The sequence below is a fragment of the Canis lupus genome, chromosome 38, assembly GCF_011100685.1.
Source record: "Canis lupus familiaris isolate Mischka breed German Shepherd chromosome 38, alternate assembly UU_Cfam_GSD_1.0, whole genome shotgun sequence".
NCBI lineage: Eukaryota > Metazoa > Chordata > Mammalia > Carnivora > Canidae > Canis > Canis lupus.
Window position 1 is genome coordinate 14,815,644 of NC_049259.1, and position 23,940 is coordinate 14,839,583.

The 23,940-nt window shown below is 34.0% G+C and overlaps 1 protein-coding gene across 1 annotated transcript in view; it reads left to right on the plus strand.

The window, feature by feature from the left end:
* The window catches only part of LYPLAL1 (lysophospholipase like 1), a 36,642-nt gene extending 13,537 nt beyond the window's left edge, over nucleotides 1–23,105 (plus strand). The window contains exons 3-5 of the mRNA XM_038586166.1: nucleotides 8,698–8,867; nucleotides 21,702–21,817; nucleotides 22,613–23,105. Coding sequence (XP_038442094.1) covers nucleotides 8,698–8,867; nucleotides 21,702–21,817; nucleotides 22,613–22,843 — 517 coding nt within the window. The 3' untranslated portion in view covers nucleotides 22,844–23,105. The remainder of the gene's footprint in view (nucleotides 1–8,697; nucleotides 8,868–21,701; nucleotides 21,818–22,612) is intronic.
* The last annotated feature ends 835 nt before the right edge of the window (nucleotides 23,106–23,940 follow it).

Genomic DNA, 23,940 nt, shown 5'->3' on the forward strand with positions numbered 1-23,940 from the left:
TGAACATTTATAAGCTAAAAGTAGATGTTAAAGAGGAAGACCATGGGCAAGTCCTTAATAATATTGCTTATATGCACGTGCATAGAAAAAGGATAGAACTAAAGAGAGAAGCAGACTAATCTTTAATCATCGTTGAAGATTTTAATCCTCATTCTTCAGGATCTAATAAGATAGATCTAATAGACTAGAATAATAGAACAATTTAGGAAAAGAATGTGGCTAAGCAGATACAAAATTTGATTAGTACTATAACTATTTTGAACATTGACATTTATAGAACTCTATATAAAAAAAGCTTGTAGGACAGTCACCAAGAAATGACATAGAAAAAAGATCATAAGGATGGATGAGTATCAAAAGACGGAAATTGCACAGAATATTTTCTGTGATAAGAATGGGATGAAATTAGAAGTCAACAGCAATAGGATATTTAGAATACTTCCAAATATTTGGAAATTAACAACATTTCTAAATGTGAAAATAAATAAAGGATATCAACACAAATCCTAAAGGGAATAAAGGGAACTATCATGAACAGCTTTATACTAATAAATTTGAACAGTTACAAAAAAAGATAAAAATTCAATGAGAAATACAAATGACAAAAATAAAGTAAAAATCAAAATACCCTCATTATTATGAAAGAAATTAAATTTATTATCAGCACCTTCACACAAGAAACCTTCTGGTCCAAATAATTACACTAGTAAATATTATTGAACATTGAAGTAAGAAACAAACTCAGGAAACAGGAGCATTTCCTAAAACATCTTAAGAGACCAGTATAAACCTGATAACAAAACTTAACAGACATTCAAGAAAAGGAAACTACAAATCAATATCTCTCATGAACAAATATGTAAAATTCCTTAACAAAATACTAGCAAATCAAATTCAGCTACATATAAAATGGATAATACATTGTGACCAGATGGAGTTTATCCCAGGATTGAAGAGTTAGCTTTACATTTGAAAAGCCATCAATGTAATCACTGTGTTAATAAAATGAAAGATCAAAAATCATGTTTATTTCAAAGGATACAGAAAAGCATTTAACCAATTCATAAAGAAAACTCTGAGCTAATAAGGTAAAGAATGAAATTTCCTCAACATAATAAAAGGTGCATAGGAAAAAACTTGTAACTAACACCATATTTAATGATGAAGTACTGAATGCTTCCCCTCAAAGATTACGTAGGAGGAGTCCTTTAATTCTGTTCAACAATGTATGGAAGTTCAAACATAAGGCAAGACAATGAAATAAAAAGAAGAGAAAGTAACGGTGCCTTTATTCCCAGATAATATAACTGTTTACACAAAGATCATAAGGAATCTACTAAATAACTAGAAATAAGTGAATTTAGGAAGACATCAGGTTGCAAGAGTAAGATACTAAAATTAAATCCATTTTTATGTATTCACAACAAATAATAGTATGTCTTTTTTCATCTTTTTACTTTTAGCCAGTGTATCATTATATTTAAAGTGGGTTTCTTACAGACCTATATTTTTGAGCTTTGTTTTTTGTCTTTAACCAATGTGATAGCTTCTTTTAAGTGATTTGTTTAGACCATTTACATTTAATATAATTATTGATAATGTTTGGTTTAAGTCTACAGCTTTTTGTTCCTCTTTCTCCCTCTGCCATCTTCTTTATGGATAATTTGGATATTTTTAATACTCCATTTCACTTATCTATTTTAATTTTTTCCCAATTGCTCTAGGGATTACAAGAAATATAAACTTTTCACATAGTTAGATTTTTACCACTTTACATGAAATGTAGGGAAGCATACAACCATATCGTTTCCTTTATCTCCTCCCTTGTTGTGCTTGTCATGTGTATTTCATTTATGTATGTTGAAAACTCTATCAAAACGCAGTTATAAATTTTGTTTTCAATAGTCATACATATTTTAAAGAGCTGAAGGGGAGAACAATAGTCTATTATATTTATCAAGTTGTAGTCTATTACAGCATGTCAGTATGTTTTGATTAAATTGTAAATTGCCATTATGACTATAAGGTATTCCTTTTCCTCAACCCTATTTAATAGATGTTTTTAATCAGCTAAGTTAGGGGAACGTTAAGTAAAAGTCAGCAATTAACTTGCCATGTTGATTTAAATGGAAAATATTGCTTCACTTTTTTCATTATTAATTTGGACTTCATTTAATTGAAGTGCTCAATAAAGATTTTTGTTTCTCTAACATACTTTAGTTGTATTTGTAATTAGAGGTTTTCTTGGTTTGGGCTTACTATTAGAATTTCCATTTTAAAAATAATAGCAATTTTTAACAAGCCAATTAATAACTTATATGATGATATAAATTGCTCTGTGTTTTGAAAAATTCTAAAAGTAGTAAGATTTGCATAGTGCCTCTACCGTTTGATTACTATTTTTCCAGTGAAGTGAATATTTTTTATTAAATGTATTCCAAAATAGGGTTAGATACTTTTGATTTAGGTATAGATAACAATGGATTCATTTTTGTTCTCTCACTTGGGATTCAGTTCCTATCTGATGCTCAATATTAGGAGATTGCTGTCCTGATACCAATAAACCTGTACTTCCAAGTACACTTCACTGATAAGGAACCTACTAAAAACAGCTATTTTGAAGAAGTAATTTTGAAGAAATAATTTTACTTCTTTGGTAATTATTTTAAATAGCACACTTAAATACTCATAAGTAAAAACTTTTCTTAGAAACATGTGTATAGGGCAGCCCTGGTGGCTCAGCGGTTTGGCACCATCTTCAGCCCAGGGTGGGATCCTGGATACATGGGATCAAGTCCCATGTCGGGCTCCCTGCATGGAGCCTGCTTCTCCCTCTGCCTGTGTCGCTGCCTCTCTCTCTCTCTCTCTCTCTCTCTCTCTCTGTGTCTCTCATGCATAGATAAATAGAATCTTAAAAAAAAAAAAAAAGAAAGAAACGTGTATGTTTGGGTTTTTTTAAACAACAAAAGAAAAATTTGACCTTTTCTTAGAAATTGCAGAATGGATTTTACAGAAATTAAAGTCAAAGGATATTCAGAGCAAAATAGGCCAATATTAGATACTCTCTTATTTCTTGCTGACCGAAATTATTCCCAGTGACATAAATGATTATTGATATTCATCATTTGACAAATACTTGTTCTTGGCACTGAGGGTATTGCTGTGGAAAAGAAATGGAAAATAAAAGAGCAACTAAATATATTCATTTCAAATAGTGATAAATTCTATGAAGACAGTTAAATAGGGTAATGGAATAGAGTGTGTGTGTGTGTGTGTGTGTGTGTGTGTGTGTGTTTTAGGGTGGAGGAGAGGTACACTTTAAATCATAGGGTCAAAGAAGGCTTTCCTAAGGAAGAGACATTTGATCTGAGCCCTAAATGATCCGTGGAAGCCCACCATGTGGAAGTGTGGTGCAGAGCATTCCAGGTAGAGAGAATATCAGATGCAAAGCCACTGGATCAATAATGAGGCAGTCCTGTTTGAAGAAAAACAAGAGGGAAATGGACCTGGACCTGGTAATTGCTGGGGAAGTTCTATGAAATGACACAGAGGAAGACTGGAGCCACATGATGTTATCTTAAAGGTTGTGAATGACCTTTTGATTTTATGACTTTTAGAAAATACAGATCAAAACAGAACTTGGTATCAAGCTGAATGTTCACTCTTGTTTTTCAGCCTTGGACATTTTATTCCAGCTTAATATTTTACCAGTATGTTTGATTGATTGATTGATTTAGGAGCCACACAGATGTTCTTTTGCCAAGCATATTTATTTATTGTGGTAATGTCTGAGCTATTTTATACTAGCTAATAAAGTGATTTATTTGAGGGAAAAGGTGAATGAGTATAACATATGTGCCAGTTTGTTTAGCTGTTTTGAGAATCAGTCTTATTTTTATGCTTTCTTTAAAGATTATTCTAACATATTAAGAGAATTATGCATTCTTGATTATGTTTTCTTAACAAAAAAGTTCTAAATTATTCTTTGCCTCATTAAATTTTCCCAGTTATCTCCTTTGAACAAATTCTAATTCTGTTAGAGAATTGAGGGAACAAAAAACTACTATGTTCGTGAAATTTACATTGGGATTCCACCTCCGTGGAGTATCTATGACTGATTAAGGCACTGTCAAAGACAAAAAGTTAAGTGAGTGTCATTTTTTTCTGTTAATGGCTGAGTTCCCAGAATGATTCAGATTTTAGCCTATGATATCATCCTTATTTAAGTGTTTAGACAGACAAATAAATACTTAGAGAAATAGCAGAATAAAATGAGGGAAGTAGAAATCTAAAAGAGTAACAGTCTGATTCAAGTTTTTAAGTGAATGCTGTATATTCCGTTTTCATTCAGAACATTGTGATTTCGATGACAAATTGAATGCAGTTTGGGATTTCATTTTGTCTGACACTGACATTAATACTAGTGGAAAGCACCTGCTTTCATTTTCAGAGTACTTTAAGAAAGTTAATCCTGAGAAAGGGATTCTGGGAGATGGGAGGCTTGAATGCTTTCTGTGTTCTCTCCCCTTCTGATTCCAATTTATTTACCTCTCTTGAGCCAAGCAGCTTCTGAGGTCAGAAGGCCTGCAGGAATGAGGGAGAAAGCAGGTTCTGTGGAGTCCTAGTAAAAATCTGATGCAGAATTTTATCTTCTATGGACCCCTTGAAAGCCTGGAGAACAATGTAAGAGAATCCCCATATGAGTGTGGCAGATCGTAGGAAGAGCTCAATCTGCAAAAATATTCCCTCCTCTCACTTTTTTGTCATTAAATGTTAATTCACAGACAATAATGCAGTATTAATTAAAATTCCACAAGGACTGTCAAGGAGAATTATTTGAAATTATTTTTAAATTACTAAATATGTGATTAATTGCTTAAATAGAAACTGATGGATGCCTGAGAATAAACAGGACAAGTCTGAAAAAGAGACTGGTTTTGATGATGATAGGGAGAGAGTAACTAATATTACTCAACTTTAGAACACACTCTAAAGCCACTTCAGTACAATCAGTATGATCCTAACAGAAGGATAAATACTTCTGTAGAACAAAATAGAACCTTTCTCAACTAGAGTTCTTCACCTGAATCACAGAGCTCAGGAAATGATTTATTATTGTTTTCTTGATTTCCTCATGAATAATATAGAGCTAGTATCATTCTAGATGCATTGGAGAGAAGTCCATTTATTATATATAGTGTATGTGTTAGACATCAGGACTTCATTCTTCCACAGAATCTAGGTTGAGAGAGACTAGATAACTCAGAACTATAAAATTAAATATGTAGTGAGGATGGAATTTCACCTTTGTGAAAGATTTTTTTTTCTTTTGGTAATAGTACAGACACAATTAACTATCCATATGGGAGAAAATGAACCCTTATGGCACTTCCATGTATGAAATAAAATTCCAGGAACTCTCGAGACTTAAATCTAAAAAAACAAAAATCTTAGAAGAAAATTTTGAATTCCATGTGTAAAAAAGTATGGATTAGGAAGAGTCTCTAAGATCAGGAGATCTAGAAATTTCAATCTTTTTCAAAGATTTTATTTATTTATTCATGAGAAACATAGAGAGAGAGAAGCAGAGACCAGGCAGAGGGCAAAGCAGGCTCCATGCAGGGAGCCTGACATGGGACTCAATCCTGGGTCTCCAGGGCCATGCCCTGGACTGAACGCGATGCTAAAAACCACTGAGCCACCAAGGCTGCCCTATTGTCTTTTTTTTTTTTTTTTAAGGACAAATTATATCAAATGCAATGGCTTTATCTGAATTTTTAAGAAGGCATTATAAATATGTAATGTCAATATGTAAAAAATAGATGTTAAAAATACTTGAAATATAAATGATTACTATTTAAGTGTCAATTATAAACCAAGTCTTCTTCTAAACTAGTAAGAGAGTTCTTCTTCTAAACTAGTAAGTAAGAGAGTTCTTCTTCTAAACTAGTAAGAGAGTTATGTAGAGTTCTAGAACAGTAAACAGTAATCTATAGTAATAAAAACCACACCATGGTTACCTGGGAAGTGAGTGGAAATTGCTGGCAAAGCGGCATAATGGAATTTTCTAAGAGGATATTCTGTGTCGTTGTGGAGATGATTACATTGGCAGGTCTTGGACCTGTGTACTTAAATGTGTACTTTAATGTATGTAAGTTATACTTCAGGAAAGTTGATTTAAAATATAATTGATACCCTTAAATGCTAATATTTTTAATGATCTGAACACCTGTTGTTAGGGCTGTGGACAAAAGAATTTTCTCTTTTCTTGCACAAAACTGAATTTTTATAGCCTAAATGGTAGCAACTTTGAAATATCTAAGAAGATAAAAATATATTTCAACCCAGCAGTCCTGTTTCTGGGACTTTTCCATGGGAATAAAAGTCTCCGTACATAAAAACACGTACACAAATATGTTCAATGCAGCACCGTTCTTAGTGCTAAAACCTGTGTAACCTGATGCATGTAAGAAAAGCAAATAGACCATTGCATTTTTGAAAAGCAAATAGTGCTCTGAAAAAAAATATCCTATAAAAAAAAAAAATATCCTATAAAGATGCATGTTTTAATGTATGTGCACAAAACAAAGCAAAAACATTCAAGGATATATTCTAGATCCTAAACATGGTTTGCCTAGCATAAAGGTTGGGGTGTAAGAGGGGTGGAAGGATAAAGCAGCAGTGAAGAAGAGGAGTGGTACACTGAAGAAGATTTGTACAAAAAACACCAAAACAGCACAAAGAATTTCTCATCTTTGCAAAATACCATGTATCTCATAAGCTAGAAGAAAATTTAGGTTTTTGTTCTATCTTAACAGGGATATTTAAAATAGATGTTCAGAGTTTAGAAAGATGTTGCAAAATGTTTATGACATTCTTCTAATTTAGTAAATTAACAAGATCCTCTGTAGGTGAGGTGTTTTCAGACTGCTTTCAGTTTCCCTGAGAAACTTTCCAAATACAATCCTCTTGATTTCCAGGCACCGAAAGTGGACGTCCATTTATTCTGGAGTCGTATGATCTATACAGAAAAAGGAGTTCTCCTGTTGGTCCCAAGGGCAGATCTGCACAGATTGGAGAGTCCTTTTGATACAGTGGATGAAAGAATGAGAATTGACTATTCCTAGCCCTTTAGATTTGTGGAGATTCTACTTGGTTTTTCACTAGAGAACATATGGGGAAGCACTGTCAGGTCTCTGTTGGTATCTTTCAGCCCTTCCCCCCCAACACCTGTACATATTTCATACTTTTATTTCACTGACTTTGGAGGGCGAGAGTCTATAACTAACTCTGACATGGGCAAGGTAGTAAATGTAGGAGGAATTCTACATCTATGGTCATCACTGGTTTAGATTCTTTGAAGTTATGATGGGTACTTTTAGCACTGGTTGTGTTTTCTAGGGCCTTCTTACATTAGACATAAATCCTATTTTCACTGTCATGGAAGGGAAAAGCACAGATTGCCATGTGGAAAAGTTTCCTTGTACTGTACTATCCTTCATCTTTGGAAAACTTTCATTTTCCATGTTTATCTTCTATATCCTGCTATACCTCTGTGTTTGCTTACAAGAACGTCTAAGATTGTTTTCCTTCCCCTTCATTTATTTACCTTTACCAACATAGGACCTGAACACAAGAACCCTTAACCCCATTGTAATTGTTGAAAACAGTACATTTAGAATACCTTGTCATACACACACACTCACTCACTTTAGCAGAGAATTCCAGAGTAGAAATATACATTGAATAAGATTTACTAATACTATAACCATCCCACCTCATATGTAAATATAGAGCATCTTGTAAGATGAGTTTTGTTCAACAGAGCACAGCACCAAGTTCAGAGCATCTTATCACATAAAACATAAGTTCAAGGAGGCACCTGATTTGAGACCCAAATGATGCAAACAGTATGGAATATCTTTAAGATGAGGATTTCCAAAGATTATTTGTACCCCATTAAATTCTCATTTCGAGGTTCCAGAGGAGACCAAAAAAATAGAAGTTCCAACTCTTGATTAAAAAGAAAAATCAAGCCCGCATTCTAAGGATGATCTGGGTGTGTTTTAGAAAGCTCTTAAATCATTAACTCATCTTTTCATACTTAAGTGCTACAAACTAGCCACCTTTTAAAAGCATTTTGGCGAATCATTTTTTTCCACTCTTGAGATATTAAACTTTTTGCAGGGACAAACATTATTCACGTGGCTCTGAATACTAAAATATTGATCCTACATTAAAGGGAGGGAAGGGACTAAAGTAAATCAAAACAAATTGAAATAAAAAATGGTAGACTTGATCAAGTAGTCATTTAAATTGAACAGAAAAAAATACACATATGCACATTATATATAAATCACACATGTATAAATACATATATATACATATATATATATTTCTCTTTCTCATGGGGATTCTCTGGAGCATTTATGAATCTGAGAAGATAGAATAAAGAAAAGATGATGAGTTGGCCTTAGGAAATGTTGATGGGATCAGTGTAAGTATAGGCAAGTTAATGCAATATGCATGAGGCTGCTTTTAATATGAACTCTTTAACTTATAAAACTTAGAGGAAATTGAAATTATTCAACACACTAGTGTTTGAATTTGAAATTGAAAGATCCATTTAATAACATTCCCTTTTCCTTTATTTTCTTCTTTTTTTGTTTTGTTTTGTTTTGGTTTGGTTTTAAACAGGCCATATACTCCTATGAAAGGAGGAATCTCCAATGTATGGTTTGACAGACTTAAAATATCTAATGACTGTCCAGAACACCTTGAATCAATCAATGTAATGTGTCAAGTGCTTACAGATTTGATTGATGATGAAGTAAAAAGTGGCATCAAGAAGAATAGGATATTAGTAGGTAAGACCTTTAAATATTGGTGATTTAAATTTCTTTCACTCTTGTATATTTCTGTACATTGAAATTTACTTGAAATATTATTTAGAAACGCTCGTATATCACTTGACCTGTTCATAGTTTCAAACCAAGTTTACATATTAAGGGTTTTAAAAATGGTAAACAACAGCTCATGAAACTTTAATTTATTTTCTTTTTAATGATAACATAATTTGAGAATTCCATGCTTAATTTTCAATTAAGAGATAATTCATTTCAGTTTTTAAAATATTTTATTTAAATGAGCTTAAGTTTTATAAACATGTTTAAACTACTATGGCCATGATTGAGGTAGCATATACAGTCAAAATATAATATAAAATTCATGAAAAGTAAACTTCAGAGTTAGTAATAGGAATAGGGCATTTATAAACTCCTGTTAAATATATCTTCAGCAATTTCTGTTTCCAGGGGGATACAGTGTGCCTTTATATAAGCTGTTTATTCTACTTAATGCCCTTTTCTTTTTCTGTAATCATTAAATACATAAACTATAAAATCTCTATTTCTATAATGCATAAGAAAATGAGATTGGCTGGGTAGAATGGATGTTGCAGGACATATTTTGGTGAAGGAGTTTTATTTTCAAATATAACTTCAATTTATAATGAGTTGTATTTAATGATGAAATTATAAAGCAGATTGGCTATCTCTGTCATATTCTAAATAACATTAAAATACACATTGGAAAAAAATAATAAAATACACATTGGGATCCAATATAGAAAAGATTTGGGTACATCAATAAACTTCCTTTGTGTTTATTGAAGTACTGAACAAGTCATTGAGTTGAGAGGCAGTATAATATAATCCGTAAAATCCATTCTCTTCTGCCTTGCCTTCAGCTTCCACTTTTGTTAGTTAAAAGCAGTGTGTATGGGATCCCTGGGTGGCTTAGCGGTTTAGCGCCTGCCTTTGGCCCAGGGCGCGATCCTGGAGACCCGGGATCGAATCCCACGTCGGGCTCCTGGTGCATGGAGCCTGCTTCTCCCTCTGCCTGTGTCTCTGCCTCTCTCTCTCTCACTGTGTGCCTATCATAAGTAAATAAAAATTAAAAAAAAAAAAAAAGCAGTGTGCCATCCAGCCCAGCAACATCCCTTTTCTGGTCTTCTGTTTCAGCATCGAAATAGATAACAAAATGAGAGTGCTGGAGAGACCACGAGGAAGGGCACCCAGCTTAGTCTGGGGGTACATTATAAAACACTTAACAAGATAGAATTCAGAATGTGAGAATGTACAGCAGGGTTCGTCATTCATCATTTAGCAAATATTTTCTAAGTTCCTGTTGCGTGCCAAGCGATGTTAAATGCCCAAAGGGACACACAGATAAATAGAAAAGGATCTGTGTCACAACTGCTAACAACCTGGAAGAGCCCATGAGGTACTTAAGCGAAACTGTAATGCCAGCAAGCCTGTTGTGAGTGCCCTAAAGCAATGTAACTGACATTCAAAGAGAATGATCACATATATTTATTATTATTTCCCAGGATGCACTTGCAATTCCTGGCATAGAGCAGATGCTTAGGAAGTTTATATGAATGCCATGACCTGATCAGTAACTTGATTTAATTAAGTACCACAGGAATTCAGACGAAACAGAGATCGTACCTATTTGAGGCTATTCAATAATTGTTTAATAGTTGTTTAGTAGGAAGCTAGCAATGACATTTGAGATTCGAGATGTATGCATAAATAAAAGTTTAACTACCGTGGAGGTCTAGGCATAGAGAATAAGATGAAGTAAAAAAAAAAAAAAAAAAAAGTAGTACTTGAAAACGTCTGGACATTAGATGGCTTTAGGGGAAAGTTCGTTGTCTGACCAAAATGCCTTGTTGACTCTGATAGCTGGGCTAAGAGACTACAGAGCATAATGGTAATAGTGACAAACGTGGGTTCGAACTTGACATCTGCCCTGTTACCACTACATTTCCTACACTGCTTTTCTGCTGCCTTGCCTGGAAAGTAGGAATACCAGCACAACATCTGTTTTACTGGGTGGTGATATTTGTCAAATACTTGGCTCATTCTAGGTTTCTCAAACTCTTTTTGGGTCCCCTTCTGTCCTTTCTTCTGTGGATGATGGGTGAGGGATGATTAAAGAAGGCCTTTGAGTCCTACAGCTCCTTAGAACTGTGCATCAGGAAAATTAATCTGGCAGAAAGGTTAAGTGAAGAGATGCAAAGTTGAGTGTGGGGAAATCCAGTCACTGAATTGATCATTGTAAGGTAAGGAGATCCTGAAGTAATGTGATAACAGTGGGAAAAGAAAAGAACAGTTTAAGGGATTATTTTCAAATAAAATTATAAAATATTCATACATAAAAAAAAGTAAAAAATAGGGATGCTTGGGTGGCTCAGTGGTTGAGCGTCTGTCCTTGGCTCAGGGCGTGATCCCGGGATTCTGAGATCGAGTCCTGCATTGGGCTCCCTGTGAAGAACCTGCTTCTCCTTCTGCCTGTGTCTCTGTCTCTCTTTCTGTCTCTCATGAATATATAAATAAAATCTTAAAAAAAAAAGTAAAAAATACTCTAATGGATTGAGGACTGTCACATTGATCTATAACTGTCATTCCCCAGATCCATCAGCTGCTTCATCTTATTCATCTTCAAAAAGAGACTGTGGGGACTGTTGTAAGATCAGACACTTAATAAGAATTTTGAATCAAGGTTTACTTCTCCTGTTGAGTTTAACTGAACATTTTTAAGACTTCTAATACATGTTGTCACATTCCTTTCACAAAAGAATTATACCTATTGATATTTCTACCACCCCTGTTAGAATGTCCATCTGACTACATCCTCACTGAATAATATTGCTGTAAAAAATGTTGCTGAAAATAAGGTCATTAATTTTACTTAATTTGTTATTTTCCTTCTAATGCTGTTTGTTATATTTTAACACAGGATAACTGTTCTTAATTGTCTGTTAGTCTTCCCTTTTATGATTTTTCTTTTCCAAGTAAGGTCTCAGTTTAAGACTCTCTAGAACTTGTGTAAATATTCAAATAGATTCTCTACTGGTTTTCTGTAATGCAATTTATTTTTTTTTCTACACATAATTCTATGATTCATCTGGAATTTATTCTGCTTTTTTTTTTTTTTTTTTACCATGTCTTGGGGGTTTTAATTATTTTCTGAAGTACCAAGAGAACCTAGTTAAAGGATAGTCTTATTTATAAAGTAATCAGTAATATAGTGAGTATTTCATCAAAATTCCACTGAATTTATAACAACATTTCATTTTGGAAGCTTTGTAGGTTACTACATTATAAAATGATAACATCTGAAATTTATGACAAAGGCATATTAAAACATTAAAATATTTATATATTATTATTTTACAAATATAAAATATAGCTGGGAAAGAAAAAAAAAGTGGGTTTTTTTTGTTTTTTTTGTTTTTTTTTTTTTTTAGAATTTGTGAGATGAACTGATTAATTTTTTTTTTTTTAATTTTTATTTATTTATGAGAGAGAGAGAGAGAGAGAGGCAAAGACACAGGCAGAGGGAGAAGCAGGCTCCATGCAGGGAGCCCGACGTGGGACTCGATCCCGGGTCTCCAGGATCGCGCCCTGGGCCAAAGGCAGGCGCCGAACCGCTGCGCCACCCAGGGATCCCTGAACTGATTAATTTCTATCCAAATGCCTCCTTCCTAGTTTGAGATATGAAAGGGACCACAAAGTGCAGATGCAAGATGTTCTTGTTACTTGAATTGTTAGTTATTTAGCTAGTCAATGAACATAGATCTTCAGGAAGGATTCTTCAGCACTAAACATGTACCCCAAAATACACATGATCCTTGACCTCTTATGCTATGACCAAAAAATTTAGTTATATTACCTCCTTTTTGTGTGCTGGATTCTTTACATGGGTTAGTTCTTAATGCAGAGAAGAAATAGCATTCTATCCTGCAAGAAATTTTTTGTTGTGGTTGTTATTTGCTTGTCTTACTGCCCACTGAACCACTGATTTATTTTAAAACATGGCACAAGAAGCAGTATCATTGCTGTGTTTGAATATTAGTACATGCATTCCCTGAGTTACGAATATCATAATTACAGATGCACTGATGCATCCGATGGCAGTATAAAACAAGTAAGAACTTGGGCTCTGGCCTCAGCCTACAGATTTCCAACCTGGATTCACTACTCTGTGGTGATCTCCTTAACCTCTGTGCTTGGATGATAATAACAGTACTTGTCATACAGAGTTGTGGTAATTGAATTAGTCAATTCATATGAAATACTTGGAAATGTGTCTGGCATGCAATGTTGAGACCATTTTCTTGCTGTTATATAGTCTTTCTACCACTTATGCCACAGCCTCTCCAAACAGAAAGGCCCTGCCAACTAGGCTAGGCTTGCCACTGGGACACTCATAGGGTAGCTCACTACTTCTTCCCTACTAGCTGTCTTATTTTTGCTTAGTGTTAGGTATACATGCTGTGTTTCCCTCTTTCTTTTTCATAGGTTAAATATTTAAATATTAATATTAAATAATCTTATTTTTAATTTAATATTTAATAATTTGATTTTATATTTTTCTACTGGTTTTTATGCTTTTGTAGTGTCTGTTACAGAACATTTTAAGAGAAGTAAGTTTTAAGTGCTACTCATAACATTTTAATAAAGAAGAGATTCAATGGGAAGTCAAAGAAAAATGCACTTAAGATTCTGAGCAGTTTTTATTACACACATACACACATGCACCACAGCGAGGATGGGCTATTTTAAAAACTTGTAAAAGGGAAAACTAGAGAATTTTAAGATTGGAAAAGAAAAACATAGAGCTAATAGGTACAAAAATTGTTATCCTTATTGACTTAATATGTAGTAAAATTTCTGATATAATATCATACAGTATGTGCTCATGGAACCCTCATCTCAGATTATAACTGCAACCAGTATAACTTTGTAAAACAATACCTTTCTCTGTATTTGGGTAGGTGGGAGTCTGTTCGTTGTCTGGTTTTATTTTGATTAGTGATATTTTATTATATTAAACCTAGTTTTATAAAAACAATTGTTTTTGGGCAGCCCCAGTGGCGCAGCGGTTTAGCGCAGCCTGCAGCCCAGGGCGTGATCCTGGGGACCCTGGATCGAGTCCCACGTCACGCTCTCTGTATGATGCCTGCTTCTCCCTCTGCCTGTGTCTCTGCCTCTCTCTCTCTGTCTCTATGAATAAATAAATAAAATCTTAAAAAAAATAAAAAAATAGAAACAATTGTTTTTATAATATATGTTTTCCAAACTGTTTTTGGATAGTCTACTTAGTTTGTTCAGGTCAAAGATGGTACTTCTCATACCAAATTTGATCTCCAAATTGTTCATAAAAGTGTTTAGTCTTGCAGTATCAAGAAAACTATCAAAAATTCTACAGCCTAATGAGGGAGATACAGAAGTAAGGTATTCTGATACAATGTATTATAAAAGTGTGTACAGGGTACAATGTGAGCAGTGAAGAAAGACAAGTAAATTCTGGGGGAGTTAGGGACTGCTTTTTAGAAGAGAGGACTCTCCAAGCAAGTTTTAAAGAATGAGTAAAAATATGACTGGTAAACAAAGAGGGGAACACATTTATAGAAGGAAGCAAGGAGCACATCAGAATCTCTCAGGATATACTAGTTGAGTATGCACTCAACCCCCGATAATTATCAAATTAGAAATAGAGAATGACTTGATCAAATGTGCATTTCAGAAAGCTTATGCTGTTAACTCTATGGAAGACAGGCCAGTCTGAAGGTCAAGAGAATAGCAAGGTGGCTAATGCAATAGATCCAAGAGAATGATGGCAACTGACACAGACACTGTTTTCAGATTTAAGGAACACAAAGATAAATAAGGTTATACTGAAGGACATGATACTCAGCTGCAAGCATTAGCTGTGAGAACAAACTCTTGGATTTTTAGTCATAAGTGGAAATATATTGCTTTCTTAATGGAAAAAAATAAATTAACTTTGGTTAGATAGGAAGAACTAGACAAAAAGTTTACTACCTGTCCCAGTGTTTGAGTTGGATACAGAGGAGATGGTCAAGAAACACCAGTGTGTTCCTTGGAGACATTTGTGACTCCTCACTCTGTATATTAAGAATAGACATAAGAGGGACACCTGGGTGGCTCAGCGGTTGAGCGTCTGCCTTTGGCTCAGAGCATTATCCCACAGTCCTGGGATCACGCCCAACATTGGGCTTCCTGGATGGAACCTGCTTCTTCCTCTGCCTATGTCTCTGCCTCTCTCTCTCTCTCTCTCTCTTTCTATCTCTCATGAATAAATAAATCTTAAAAAAAAAAGAATAGACATAAGAAAGCTTGTTTGATTTTATGTATTTATACCACACATGATTCTACAGAGGGTAAGATAAAAAGGGAGAAACATGGACAATAAAATAGTGACTTTAAATCACTTTCTGATTGCTGACAGTATAGTTACTAATAAACTGTTGGTTCAAATCTTGTAACCTGTGAAGATTGTTAATAATGCTAGATTATCTTGTCTTCTTGTTTTATTAACATATGGGGAGTGTCCATTGTGCAGAATGCAAGCAAATTCATAGTATTATATTAATGTCAGTCTTGAAACTCATTTCCTTTTAGTATGTTTCCATGTAATGTGAGAAATCAAAATGGAGAAAGGTATATAATTTTTCCCATGTGTACCGTTCTGCTTTAAAAGTATATATAGTAGTAGTACTATGAAAATAGGTGGCATTTGTATTACACTTGACAGTTTTTAAATTTTCATTATTATACATTATGTTTTCAGATAGCATCAAATTATAAGGTTGTTTTCATGTACAAAGTCTATTTTGAGGTTTGTGATAGTGAAAACAGGATATTTAAAAAAAAGAAAACTAAGATTCAAAGAGATTACTAGCTAACATAAAATGAGGGGGACTAGAACCCAGATCCTTGGACTTGGTCACCTTTGTACCAGGATGAGATTCCGTTTTTGGCCACTAGGTGGTGACAATTTGCTAAGACAAAACTGATAAAATTTAGGGTTTAACTTTGATCTAGGACGTATAGAACATGACAAGTGATACAACCAGATAATAAGAATTTTGATAATATGAGCATACTGTCAGAATTTTGAAGCAGGGAAAATCAAGTTCTCCTGGAATTACACCTGACTAATTTACATGGATGTTCTAAATACCCATCGTGAGAAATGGTTAAGGGAATTACTGTCTATTAATACAATTGAATATTATGTAACAGATACTGTATGTACACATAGAAGTAACTTTATGAATATGTGTTCAATGAATAAAATTATGGATTTCGTAATTCTTTTGAAAGACTTAAGTCAGTATGATTTGAAAGAAAAAGGTACAAAAATTACACATGTAGAGTGTCTAATAATTAAAATGAACTTCTGAAAACATGTCAGAATTACGTATGAATAGTTGAAACTTTGGATGGTCATTTTATTTCTGCCTATATGGTGAAAACGCTTTATATGTTAGATATATATCAATGTTTTTTATAATATTTAAAAATGAAGGGATAGTTAGAATGACCAAGATGAATTAGCACCAAAATTTCCAGGCTTCCTTTGTCCTGACCTTATACGAATTTCTTCTGAAGCTCTCTTGAGCTAAAACTTGAGAATGATAGCAAATTTCTACTTTATTTTAACATATATTTGCCTTCATTAAGCAACTTGTGTTTTTTCAACAATAATTAGAACTTTAAAAGCTTGGAACTCCTGTTCAAACAGCTTTTTCTGGAAGATGGATAAGTATTTTGTTTACCCTGTAAATTTTGTATCAGAGAACATAGACAAATAAATATATATTCCCAAACTTTTTGAGACTTTATCACGGTTCAGTCTGAATCATTATGATACATAAGTTAAATGAAATAATTGTTGAAATTTGAAGGAGGGTAGATTTTATTACATTCTAAAAATCCTATGCAATTGATGGTAAACTTGAGTTTTTAAGTATTTTTTTCCTCTGGATTTTGTTTTCAGATAGATTAGTTTTCCCAGTGTAGTTTTTTATACATTGTTTCTGTTTTATTTTATTTAAAGAGCTCATAAAAGTTAGGTTTATTATTTTTTTAACATGTTTTATTCAGCTTGTTAATCTTAAATGTATGTTGAAATGTTAACTCTTGACGTTTTAATACTTTGCCAGCAACTATAAATATATGTTATAACCATTACCTACAATGAGTTTACTATTTGGTATTTACTTATTGAACAGTATATTTTATATTGCATTTTAGATATTTTGATGGAAATTGGATTCAGATAACCAGTCTTTTGTGTTAAATTTCCTTCTATTAGAAAAAAATACACAAAGTCCCTTTTCATAGTAAGTTGTGATGCTAAAGGTAATTATATTATCAAAGATGACTGGTCAAAAATTGCAGATTACCTCACAAGATTATAATTAGGTAAGGGACTTAGATTAAATCTCTAATAAGATTTCAATGAGTACATTTATTTTCACTGTAAATTATGAGTACTGAACATGAGGTTAAAAGTCTGTAGGATGCATTTATGTTTGTTCATAATGACATCTCAGATGTGGAAAATGTTTTCTTTCTTACTTTTGGTTTTGTTCTTCATAGGCTGGTTTCGGCCAGGGGGCTCTGAAACCACAGAAAGTGATTAGGTTACCCTAGTCAATAAAAGGAAATGTTGGAGGGGGAAATTTGATCTGTAAAATTTTCTCAATATGTATGGTTTTAAAGTAATTTTTTAAGTTGTTTTTGCTTACTTATCTGTTTTGTTCATATTTTAAATCCTGTGATTCTTAAATCTCAATCATATTAAAAGATCACATTTAATGATCCTAGCCTCAACATCTTTTTATTAAATGTTTTCTTTTTGCTCCATTTTATGAATTTTGAAGCTTTTTTCAATTATTGGTGCAGCTTAGATTACCTAGAACTTTATTGTCCAATATGATAGTCCTTAGCCACATGTGACTATTTAAACTTAAATTTAAACTAGCTAAAATTAAATAAAATTAAACATTTAGTTCCTTAGTCACACTGGTCACATTTGATACATTCCGTAGGTACGTTTGGCAAAAATATAATTCAAGCTCTTGAATTTCTCCAAAAAATAAAAACTTTGTTGCTACAGGCTTGGTATCTATAACATATGGATTTCTTTTAAATCATGACCATATTTTCACTTTCTGTTCTTACCCATTATACCTAATCCTGAATTGTCTGCCTTGCAGCCATTGATATTTTTCTAAGACTATGATTCTCATACATTTGATTTATAGGTAGAAGAGCTTTTAAAAATTAGACATATACTTTGAGATTGTGTTAGAGGGCCTGGGGCTGAGTCTAAGAATCTTTATTATTGAGCCAGATTTAGAAATTGTTAGCCTGGGGCACACTAACCATTCCCTCCTGCTTTTTCTAAGCTTCACTTTTACATCCAGTCAGATCACCAAAGAGCCACATTTCCTGAAGATATCAATTTGTCCCCTTATAGAAATACTCTTATAGAATCACAACTGATATTTATTCGATAAGATACTTATTAAATGCCTACTATGTGCCAGGCGCTGTTCTAAGCATAGGGAGGGAACATCAAATAAAACAGACAAAAATCCCTGTTCACGTAAACCTTACAGACTATTGAATGTTCGGTCTTTATGTCCTCGACTTATATAAAAGAGTCAAGAGCAGAAGAGGCTGTATGTAAAATGTCTTGTTTTGAGTTTTATGTTTAATAAAGAACTACTTGATGAATTCCACCCAGGAATTCAATGTTAGGAGAAGTTTCTGGTATGATTCGGCACATGATTCCTTCTGTTGGAGAATGTTGTCTTGCTACAGGGAAGCAATTGGAAGTCCAGTTGAACTCCTGATTGCTGCTGCCTCCCCGTATTGTGGTCTTGTGTCTCTCTCCTTCGTTCTTGATCTCTCGTTCTTCCAGCAACCCCATCTCTCCCTCCCTCACATTTTCCCCTCATCTTAGAGATGTAGTTTTGTTGTTAACAGTGTTTGGTTATAAGCAATGTAGAATTGATTTTGTAAGTAAATTTGAAAAAGGGGAAATCTAAAGCGATGAAGGAAGTAATAAGCATTTGCTAGGATTGGTTTTGTGAACTTTAAGGAGGGCTGAAATTGTATTCTGGGAGATACAGATTCTTATTCTTAAACTGAAAGGTTTCTGTATTTACAGTAACTGTAAACTTTGAAAGTCCTTGCTGTTTTGACTTTTACAAATGATTATTAAGCATTTGTATATATACTTGGTAGAAATCCTGGAGTGCCTGGGTGGCTTAGTTAAAAATCTGCCTTTGGGTCAGGTCATGATCCCAGGATCCCGGGATGGAGCCCCACATCGAGCTTCTTGCTCAGTAGGAAGTCTGCTTCTCCCTCTGCCTCTCCCTCACCCCCTGCTTCTGTGCTTGCTCTCTCTCTCTCTCTCTCTCTCTCTGTCAAATAAATAAATAAAATCTTAAAAAAAAAAAAAAAAGAACTTGGTGGAAACCCTTAAGATCATCTAGTCCAACTATCTAATATTTTTTTTCCAGCTATCTAATCTTAACTGGGACTGAGATCTTAGGTAATTTACTCCAAGACACGCAGTTAGAGTGTCACTAGCAGGATTAGAATTCAGTTTCTCTTTATTTCAGTATGTCCTCTTTCCACCAGACTTTAAATTAGAAAATGTTTCATGTGCCTTAAGTATGATAAATTTAAGAGATGTTTTACTACTTTCATCCTATAATATATGGTTTCTAAGACTAAACAGACTTATATTGCATTGTCGCTGTGTACCAGCAAGCATACTCCCCACTGGGCATGGACAATAAGGAAGCCAGTTCTTCTTCACATGGGCACCAGAGAGTGAGGACACTTTGCTGAGCTCCTCCTAAGCCTGCAACCAGTCTGATGGTGGAAGAAAGAACTGTTTCTTACCCTCAAGGATTTCAAAATCTAGAGAACTTAGTTACTGAATTAAAGCTTGACAAGAATTATACTTCAAGATGTTTGCTTTTAACCCACACACTATATTACATAGAAAACTTGAGGAAAAAAGAGAGGCCTGTAACTAGAACTGCAGCAAAACCCAGTAAGTTTCAAATTTTCTGCGCTTACTTACAATGAATGTTTACCAAAAACACTATCTTGTCTGCGGTAAACTCTGCATATCCAAATGGGGCATGTCATGCTTATCAGTGTACACATTCATAGGTAATGTAGTCCAGTAGTTTTTAACCTTTTTGAGAATCCGATGCACATACGCAACTCATATTCAATTTTAAGATGTGTATGATGCCTCCTCCGCTGCCAATCCATTCATGATCTCTCTTCAGACGTTTCTGCTTCTGTGACTGGAGTGGGGGTTATTTTGAAAGAGCCTTTCAAGTAGTTCTCATCTACAGTGAACTTCTGCTACTGATGAGACCCTATTATTTCTTTCTGGTATGTTGAAAACCACAGATGTAATATTTATCATACACTGTAATTATTTACATATTATGTACTTCTTGAAAAGCTAAACTTCACAAGCCTAGTAATCTTCACTCATACATTTGTATCCTGCCAAATATTGGCAGGCCAATAATATTATTAAGCATTATTAAATAAATAAGTAAAATATAAAAATAAAGAAATTAAAAGTTCTATTTTAATAAATGCCAGAGGGTAGTAGAGTATATTAAAGTCCGTGGCAAGCAATCTGGACTCTGAAAGTCCTAGCTTTATAGCTAAAATTAAGGGTGCATCCTTAAGCAGATCACCTAATCTAGTGCCTTGGTTCACTTCATCTGTAAAAGGAGATTATAGTAAATTCAAATTTATATTCTACAAGGACTCAACTTTGCACTTTGTTAAGTGAAATAAAGCAGGAGACTAGAAATGAGATCTGGACTCTATACCAATGTATATTTTTATATTTCCACAAATGTGTGGCTGTGTGATTTACTTTCTATATTTATTTCTCACAAAATGTAAATAAGACACCTTTTAACTCTCACTCAAGCTCAAGAACAGCATTTCAGGTCTCTAGCCTGCAGTTGGGCTACTGCATCACATACCCATCTTGTATTCTGTGATGTCTCATGTAGGGCCCATGTATAGGATACGTGCTGCTGAAGGGAGCATGGGGACCATGTATTTTAGTCTGCATATCTCCGGTGGCTAGCACAGTGTTTGGCACATACAAGACAATAAAAATTTGCTAAATGAGTAAATTATTTTTTAACTCTCTTGAAAAAGTTCATATAGGTACATACATTTTAATTATACCATTATAAGTCAGTTTCCAAAACAATATTATAATTCAGGATGTTTTAACTAGCTCACCAAAGTTTTGATCATCCTCCCTAGAAGATTACTGAACATCCATTATATGGCAGGCCCTAGAAATTTAACTCCTCGTGGAGCTTGGAGCTTGGCAAAGACGACAAAATGATGTGTGTTACTAATTCTGGTGGCAGTGTGAGGACTCCTATGCTACAAGTATAAGCAAAAGTTTAATTAGCACTTTTACTATGACTCATTTTGAATTATGATAACATGATAGTATATTTTTACTCAGAATCATTTCTTTAATTCCAGCTCTTTTTATAACAAATCTCTTTACCAGTGATGACATGGATAAACCAGTGTTATTTACTCAATTGCAAGTATTTTTTTAATGAGATTGAAAGTAGACTAAATTTATTTTTAGCACTATCTCTCTCAAAAGGTCTCCAAATATTTTAAAACATGCGTGGAGGCCTGACACAGATGTATCTTGTTCTAAATTATTGTCACAAATATTCTGCCTTTTTTTTTTCTTTTTGGTAAGTGAATTTTTGCTTCTTTTAGGAGGATTTTCTATGGGAGGGTGCATGGCAATGCATTTAGCATATAGAAATCATCAAGATGTGGCAGGAGTATTTGCTCTTTCAAGTTTTCTGAACAAAACATCTGCTGTTTACCAGGTAAGTTCCAGATTTTAAAAACAAAACAAAAGAAACAAGCATGAAATTTCACACATTGGAACAAACAAAATCAAGCAGGAACAGTCAATGCATACAGCACTGCTGGGAATCCATCCCCAATTAGTTATATTAAATATTAATTCCAGCTGATATTAATGTCCAGGAAATCCCATAGAAAGAATATTGTTAAGCACAGTGTCAAAGGGGAAAGGATAAAAATAACCTATGTATGATACATATGTATCCCTTATACATATTAAAAATATGAATGATTATAGCAAGGTTTTTATTATGTCATGAATATCATCAAAACAAAGAATCCCTTACATTCCTGATACCTGTTTCATAGCAGCATGCTAATAATATGAATATAGAACGTTATAGCGTTGTAACTTCATACCAAAAATGGAAACAGCAGATACAGAAATGAAAGCTAGAATGTAGTTTTTCCGTTGATAGTGCCTTTCTCCATCCTTCCACTCTACATGAAGAGGTTTGTCTGATGGAGTCACGTTTTCTCCAGGAAATACTTTGACCATGTTCAAGGCAGTCCTCTATGGAGTCAGTGCTGGTCACATACAACTAACTGTAGCTCATGTGATGCCAGCAACAGGCTGAGCCCCCCCGCCAATAAAACAGTGTATGCCTTAGACTGTACCGCCACTGTACCACTCTTTTTTCCCTTGGAATATTGAAGCTTTGGTAACATTGCAGTTTTTCTGCCCTGTCTGATTTCCAAGTGATGTTCTTAAACGAATTTCTTAAGCATTTCCATTTTTATATCCTGTTCTCTAGGCTCTTCAGGAAAGTGATGGTGTACTCCCTGAATTATTTCAGTGCCATGGTACTGCAGATGAGTTAGTTCTTCATTCTTGGGGTGAAGAGACAAACTCGATGTTAAAATCTCTGGGAGTGAGCACGAAGTTTCATAGTTTCCCAGGTGTTTACCATGAGCTAAGCAAAGCTGAGCTAGAAAAACTGAAGTCATGGATTCTTGCAAAACTTCCAGGAGAAATGGACAGTTAAAGTTGAATGAATCAAGATTGATTTGGTAATCTACATGTAATGTCTTTGTGAAAAGTGTTTTTTACTGCCAAATTACAATTGATAAATGATAATTAAATATTAATAAATATCAAGTTTACTGATTTTTCTACTAGTTATTGAAATGCTTAGCACCACAGAGAGTAGCATCATCTTATTTAGACAAACATTTGTATATTATTTTTCAGATACATTTGTAAATATTTGGAGGCCTTTTGAATAAATATTTAAGTTTTAAAAATAATGTAAAGTTAGTTTAAGTATGGGCAATGGGAAAACATGAAAAGGCTTAACATGGCATTTTATTTCAAAGTGCCCTATTTTGTTTCCAAATATTTGGGAATATTTGATATGTTTGTTTAATGATTTCTAATTTAAATCCATTGTGGGGGATCCCTGGGTGGCGCAGTGGTTTGGCGCCTGCCTTTGGCCCAGGGCGCGATCCTGGAGACTCGGGATCGAATCCCACGTCGGGCTCCCTGCATGGAGCCTGCTTCTCCCTCTGCCTGTGTCTCTGCCTCTCTCTCTCTCTCTGTGACTATCATGAATAAATAAATAAAATCTTAAAAAAAAAAAAATAAATAAATAAATCCATTGTGGTCAGAGAGCATACTCTGTGTTACTATTTTGTCTATATTCATGAAGGCTATTGGTCTGTAGGTTTTGGGGGTTTTTTGTTTGTTGTTTGTTTTTTGGGTTTTTTTTTTTTTTTTTTTTTTTTTTTGGTTAATTTGTTTTGTACTATTTTTGTTCTGGTTTTGATATCAGGGGAAGACTGACCTCATAAAATATATTGGGAGATGTTTTGTCTTCTTCTATTTCCTGGAAGAAATTGTGTAAAGTTGGTATTAATTTTTCTTTAATATTTGTAGGAATTCTCTAGTGAAACCATGTGGGCCTGAAGACTTCCATATATTATACCCTTTTAACTCGTCATGTTCTACCTTCAAGTTCATTATACTACCTCACACTTGGTGTAAGGACCTTCTCTTTTTTCATTCTTGGTCTTCATACTATTTTTGCTATTTATATATATTCTATAAAGAGCATGTACCATACATCTCACAACCTATTACCAC